A 7,302-nucleotide genomic window follows, 5' to 3' on the forward strand; every position below is an offset into this window, starting at 1 on the left:
ATATCTAGGTTTACATAACAATATATCAATGCCTGGAGGATCTCGGAATATTTCATGAGTTTGCAAAAAAAGTTGTAACTCTGATTGTCAAAACTTACAGTTCAAAAGACAACAAATATTCAATGTTTAATTTAATGACATCATATGAAATGAATGTTGAATATTTACAGAAATTCATTATTTCTTTTACAGTCAAATTTGAAAACATAATTTGAGATCAAGCATATTTTTAAAAGTCGAATAAATCTAACACAAAGAATCTGCAAACAGCGGCACTGATGCAAAACTCGCATTTAGAATAAATGAACTTTCAGTAAGAACTCCGGTCATCCTTTCAAAAATGATAATTGTCATGGTCTTCATGGTTAGCCAGGGAGCTTCGCAGTTGTAAAAACAGCACTTGTTCATAATCATCATCATCATAAATAATAATAATAAGAGGTTACCATGGTTAGCCACGCAGCTGGGTAGTAAAAGCAGCAGTAGAAGGGATAAATATTGAGCTGAAGGTCCCACCATCATCTGTTAGTCTTAACAAAGATAACAGAACCAAACCCAATTCCTGAAACAGGCAGAAACCAGACTCTCCAAAGCAAAACCAGACCTCTCAACCTCGGTCTGTCTCTGTCTGTGATCTGTCTCTCCATCTGTCTCTGAGGTAATATTGACCACCAGGTCAAAGTTTGAGTCAGGAACAGTAAAGATTCATCAGTGTTTACTTTTTCTGCCCTTCTCGCTCAACACCCACACTACAACATAACTCACAAGCCACAATCACACAGCAGCACAAGGAGAACAAAATTTGTAACAGTATAAAATTAGGACTGTAAGACTGTGTAACGGTATGACAGTGTAACAGTATAAAACTGACTGTATGACAGTGTAACAATATGACAGTGTAACAGTATGAAACTATGACTGTGTAACAGTATGAAAGTGTAACAGTATAAAACTATGACAATATGACAGTATAAAACTGACTATGACAGTGTGTAATGGTACAAAACTATGTCTGTATGACTGTGTAACAGTATGACAGCGTGACAGTATGATTGCGTGAGAGTATAAAATTAGGACTGTATGACTGTGTAACGGTATGACAGTGTAACAGTATGAAACTATGACTGTGTAACAGTATGAAAGTGTAACGGTATAAAACTATAACTGTATGACAGTGTAACAGTATAAAACTATGACAGTATGACTGTATCACTGTGTAACAGTATGACAGCGTGACAGTATGATTGTGTGACAGTATGACAGTGTGACAGTATCACTGTGTAACAGTATGACAGCGTGGCAGTATGATTGCATGACAGTATGACAGTGCAACAGTATGACTGCGGGACAGTATAAAATTAGGACTGTATGACTGTGTAACGGTATGACAGTGTAACAGTATAAAACTGACTGTATGACAGTGTAACAGCATGAAACTGACTGTATGACAGTGTAACAACATGACAGTGTAACACTATGAAACTATGACTGTGTAACAGTATGACAGTGTAACAGTATAAAACTATGACAATATGACAGTATAAAACTGACTGTATGACAGTGTAACAATATGACAGTGTAACAGTATGAAACTATGACTGTGTAACAGTATAAAACTATGACAATATGACAGTATAAAACTGACTGTATGACAGTGTAACAGTATGAAACTATGACTGTGTAACAGTATAAAACTATGACAATATGACAGTATAAAACTGACTGTATGACAGTATAACAGTATGAAACTATGACAATATGACAGTATAAAACTGACTGTATGACAGTGTAACAATATGACAGTGTAACAGTATAAAACTATGACAATATGACAGTATAAAACTGACTATGACAGTGTGTAACAGTATAAAACTATGACCGTATGACTGCGTGACAGTATCACTGTGTAACAGTATGACTTTGTGACAGTATGATTGTGTGACAGTATGACAGTGTAACGGTATGACTGAGGGACAGTATAAAATCAGGACTGTATGACTGTGTAACGGTATGACAGTGTAACAGTATAAAACTGACTGTATGACAGTGTAACAATATGACAGATGTAAGGTTAAATATTTTACCAACAATGTGTTGGAATTTACAGTCAAATGAGCGGTAAAAGGAAGGGAAGCTGTTCAGAACTAATGTTAGCGCTCTGGGACGGATGCAGTAATGTAAACAGCTACAAGGTCAATCACATGACACACACGCATGCCCATCATTTCACACACCGAAGTTCTAATAAGCCCATATCGGTTACGCACACAAACACCTCTTTTTCACGACAACACCGCTAGCCGAAAACATGCCATTAACACAGACACAGGATATCCATTAGGCCTACATTAAGCTCAGCTCCAGCACTAGAGACGTACATCTCACAGTGTTGGACTACTAGGACAAGAGCCAGGGCCTCCTTCCCGATGGTGGAATATCACTTCTGATGGCGATTCAGTTTTTTAGAGAAATATGCAACAGGCCTGTCTATTCCTGACACATCAGTCTGTAGCAGCACCGCCCCCACCCCAACATCACAAGCATCCACTGCAAGCTTGAATGGGACAGAAAGTCCAGAGCAACCAGCACTGGTTCACTAGCTAGAATAGCTTTAACCATTTCCAGCGCTGCCTGACAATCCGCTGACCAGCTAAACTTAACTCCCTTCTTCAACAGGTTTGTGAGTGGTGTTGTCACAGCTGCGAAACTGGGAACATACCGCCTATAAAAACCACATATGCCCAAAAGGCGCATTAGCTGACGTTTTGTTTTCGGAACAGGCAGGTCTAAAATGACTCCGGTCATCCTTTCAAAAATGATAATTGTCATGGTCTTCATGGTTAGCCAGGGAGCTTCGCAGTTGTAAAAACAGCACTTGTTCATAATCATCATCATCATAAATAATAATAATAAGAGGTTACCATGGTTAGCCACGCAGCTGGGTAGTAAAAGCAGCAGTAGAAGGGATAAATATTGAGCTGAAGGTCCCACCATCATCTGTTAGTCTTAACAAAGATAACAGAACCAAACCCAATTCCTGAAACAGGCAGAAACCAGACTCTCCAAAGCAAAACCAGACCTCTCAACCTCGGTCTGTCTCTGTCTGTGATCTGTCTCTCCATCCGTCTCTGAGGTAATATTGACCACCAGGTCAAAGTTTGAGTCAGGAACAGTAAAGATTTATCAGTGTTTACTTTTTCTGCCCTTCTCGCTCAACACCCACACTACAACATAACTCACAACCCACAATCACACAGCAGCACAGGGAGAAAAAAATGTGTAACAGTATAAAACTATGACTGTATGACTGTGTGACAGTATCACTGTGTAACAGTATGACAGCGTGACAGTATGATTGCGTGACAGTATGACAGTGTGACAGTATGACTGTGTAACAGTATGACAGCGTGACAGTATGATTGTGTAACAGTATGACAGCGTGACAGTATGATTGCATGACAGTATGACAGTGCAACAGTATGACTGCGGGACAGTATAAAATTAGGACTGTATGACTGTGTAACGGTATGACAGTGTAACAGTATGAAACTGACTGTATGACAGTGTAACAGTATGAAACTGACTGTATGACAGTGTAACAGTATAAAACTGACTGTATGACCGTGTAACAGTATGAAACTGACTGTATGACAGTGTAACAATATGACAGTGTAACAGTATGAAACTATGACTGTGTAACAGTATGACAGTGTAACAGTATAAAACTGACAATATGACAGTATAAAACTGACTGTATGACAGTGTAACAATATGACAGTGTAACAGTATGAAACTATGACTGTGTAACAGTATAAAACTATTACAATATGACAGTATAAAACTTACTATGACAGTGTAACAGTATGAAACTATGACTGTGTAACAGTATAAAACTACGACAATATGACAGTATAAAACTGACTATAACAGTGTGTAACGGTATAAAACTATGACTGTATGACAGTGTAACAGTATAAAACTATGACAGTATGACAGTGTGACAGTATAAAACCGACTGTATGACAGTGACAGTATGAAACTATGACCGTATGACTGTGTGACAGTATCACTGTGTAACAGTATGACAGCGTGACAGTATGATTGTGTGACAGTATGACAGTGTGACAGTCTAACAGTATGACTGCGGGACAGTATAAAATCAGGACTGTATGACTGTGTAACGGTATGACAGTGTGACAGTATAAAACTATGACCGTATGACTGTGTGACAGTATCACTGTGTAACAGTATGACTTTGTGACAGTATGCTTGTGTGACAGTATGACAGTGTGACAGTGTAACGGTATGACTGAGGGACAGTATAAAATCAGGACTGTATGACTGTGTAACGGTATGACAGTGTGACAGTATAAAACTATGACCGTATGACTGTGTGACAGTATCACTGTGTAACAGTATGAAACTATGACCGTATGACTGTGTGACAGTATCACTGTGTAACAGTATGACAGCGTGACAGTATGATTGTGTGACAGTATGACAGTGTGACAGTCTAACAGTATGACTGAGGGACAGTATAAAACTGACTGTATGACTGTGTAACGGTATGACAGTGTGACAGTATAAAACTATGACCGTATGACTGCGTGACAGTATCACTGTGTAACAGTATGACTTTGTGACAGTATGATTGTGTGACAGTATGACAGTATGACAGTGTAACGGTATGACTGAGGGACAGTATAAAATCAGGACTGTATGACTGTGTAACGGTATGACAGTGTAACAGTATAAAACTGACTGTATGACAGTGTAACAATATGACAGATGTAAGGTTAAATATTTTACCAACAATGTGTTGGAATTTACAGTCAAATGAGCGGTAAAAGGAAGGGAAGCTGTTCAGAACTAATGTTAGTGCTCTGGGACGGATGCAGTAATGTAAACAGCTACAAGGTCAATCACATGACACACACGCATGCCCATCATTTCACACACCGAAGTTCTAATAAGCCCATATCGGTTACGCACACAAACACCTCTTTTTCACGACAACACCGCTAGCCGAAAACATGCCATTAACACAGACACAGGATATCCATTAGGCCTACATTAAGCTCAGCTCCAGCACTAGAGACGTACATCTCACAGTGTTGGACTACTAGGACAAGAGCCAGGGCCTCCTTCCCGATGGTGGAATATCACTTCTGATGGCGATTCAGTTTTTTAGAGAAATATGCAACAGGCCTGTCTATTCCTGACACATCAGTCTGTAGCAGCACCGCCCCCACCCCAACATCACAAGCATCCACTGCAAGCTTGAATGGGACAGAAAGTCCAGAGCAACCAGCACTGGTTCACTAGCTAGAATAGCTTTAACCATTTCCAGCGCTGCCTGACAATCCGCTGACCAGCTAAACTTAACTCCCTTCTTCAACAGGTTTGTGAGTGGTGTTGTCACAGCTGCGAAATTGGGAACATACCGCCTATAAAAACCACATATGCCCAAAAGGCGCATTAGCTGACGTTTTGTTTTCGGAACAGGCAGGTCTAAAATGGTTTGCACCTTTGCAGTCCTTGGTCTCACTGAACCTCGATCCACCTGGTGCCCAAAATATGTGACTTGCCCCTTTTCAATCTCACATTTGGGCAAGTTGATTACCAACTCCGCTTGTTTAAGATGCTCAAACAGCTGTCTCATATGTTCCATGTGATCAGACCACGAAGTACTATAGCATACCGCATCATCCAGCTATGTGACAGTGCTCTGCAATCTGGAGGTTACCAAATTCATTAACCTCTGAAAGGTTGCCGGCGCATTTTTCATGCCAAATGGGAGAACCTGACAGCGATACAAATTCTCCTGCATCACAAATGCAGACATCTTTTGCCCTTTGTCAATGGGACTTGCCAGTAGCCATTTAACAAGTCAAATTTCGACACATACTGTGCATTGCCGAGCTTATCAATACAGTCCTCCAGCCTGGGTATAGGACATGCATCTGTTTTAGTTACATTATTTACCTTTCAGTAGTCAATGCAAGGACGCACAGTTAAATCAGGCTTGGGAACAGGGACTAAGGGAGAACTCCATTCACTTCAGCCTTGCTCGACCACACCAATTTCTTCCATGTAGAGTAACCCTGGTTTCACCTGAGCCCATTGTTGTGGGTTAATCCGGTATGGATGTTGTTTAATGGGGGTTGCCTCACCAGTGTCTACATCATGGGTTATTAAATTTGTTAAGCCAAGGGTATCTCTACACAGAGGACTATACTGATCGACTTGATGTAATACATCCTCTTTCTGCCCTGTGGTGAGATGACTCAGTGACTCTGACATTGGCCAGGGCACTAGAATTCTTAAGCCTAGCTGTAACTGGTTCAGCTGAGCCAACTCCATCATCATGACTCTCCTCCTCTTCCACAGTAACCTGAGATGTGATACACACAGTGGATGGAGTGTTACAAGTATGATAAGGTTTCAAGAGATTGTTGTGACATAGTGGTGATTTCTGTCTCCGGTCGGGTGTCTCGACAACAGCGTAACTGCAATCATCCACCTTCTGGATAACCTTATATGGACCACAGAATTTCACCCCAGCTTACCTCCACCCATGGGCAAAAACACTAGAACCTGGTTTCCTGCTTTGAAGGTACACTTCACTGCCTTTTTGCATAGTGAGCCTTGATCTTTCCCTTAGCTGCTTTCAGGTTACTCCTGGCCAAGTCACAAGCTGCATGCATTTGCTCCTTGAAGGATGCTACATACTGCAAAACCCCACCAGGAGCACCTTCCTGCAAAGCTGACTGCAACAGCTATTCTTTCACCATCTTCAGTGGTCCTCTCACTTGATGTTCATAAACCAGTTCAAAAGGGCTAAAACCTGTAGCCACATTCACCGAGTCGCTGACAGCAAACAATTAAAATGGCATAGCTCCATCGCAGTCATTTGAGTAACCAACACAACAGGTCTTAATCATAGACTTTAAGGTCTGATGGTATCTCTCGATTGCACCTTGGGACTGAGGATGATAGGCAGATGACATAATTTGTTTAACTCCCAGCTCCCAGAAATGGAGCAGAGCCTCCACAATGACCTTGGTCTTAATTGGTTTCAATGGCACCGCCTCCAGAAATCTGGTGGCCACACCCATAATAGCCAGGAGCTACTCATTCCTTTTCTTAGTTTTGGGCAAAGGGCCAACACAATCAATAAGTACTCTTGAGAAAGGTTCCTTCATGACAGGTAGAGAACAGAGAGGAGCAAATGGAATTGTCTGGTTGGGCTTGCCCACAACCTGACAAGCATGACAACGATGATAGTACGAAACCACATCT

The 7,302-nt window shown here is 41.0% G+C and overlaps 1 protein-coding gene across 1 annotated transcript in view; it reads right to left on the reverse strand.

Annotated features, from left to right (window-relative positions):
• The window catches only part of f2 (coagulation factor II (thrombin)), a 42,237-nt gene extending 41,606 nt beyond the window's left edge, over positions 1-631 (reverse strand). The window contains exon 1 of the mRNA XM_056301192.1: positions 447-631. Within this exon, the coding sequence (XP_056157167.1) occupies positions 447-522 (76 nt within the window). The 5' untranslated portion in view covers positions 523-631. The remainder of the gene's footprint in view (positions 1-446) is intronic.
• Positions 632-7,302: the final 6,671 nt, after the last annotated feature.

The sequence above is a fragment of the Lampris incognitus genome, chromosome 21, assembly GCF_029633865.1.
Source record: "Lampris incognitus isolate fLamInc1 chromosome 21, fLamInc1.hap2, whole genome shotgun sequence".
NCBI lineage: Eukaryota > Metazoa > Chordata > Actinopteri > Lampriformes > Lampridae > Lampris > Lampris incognitus.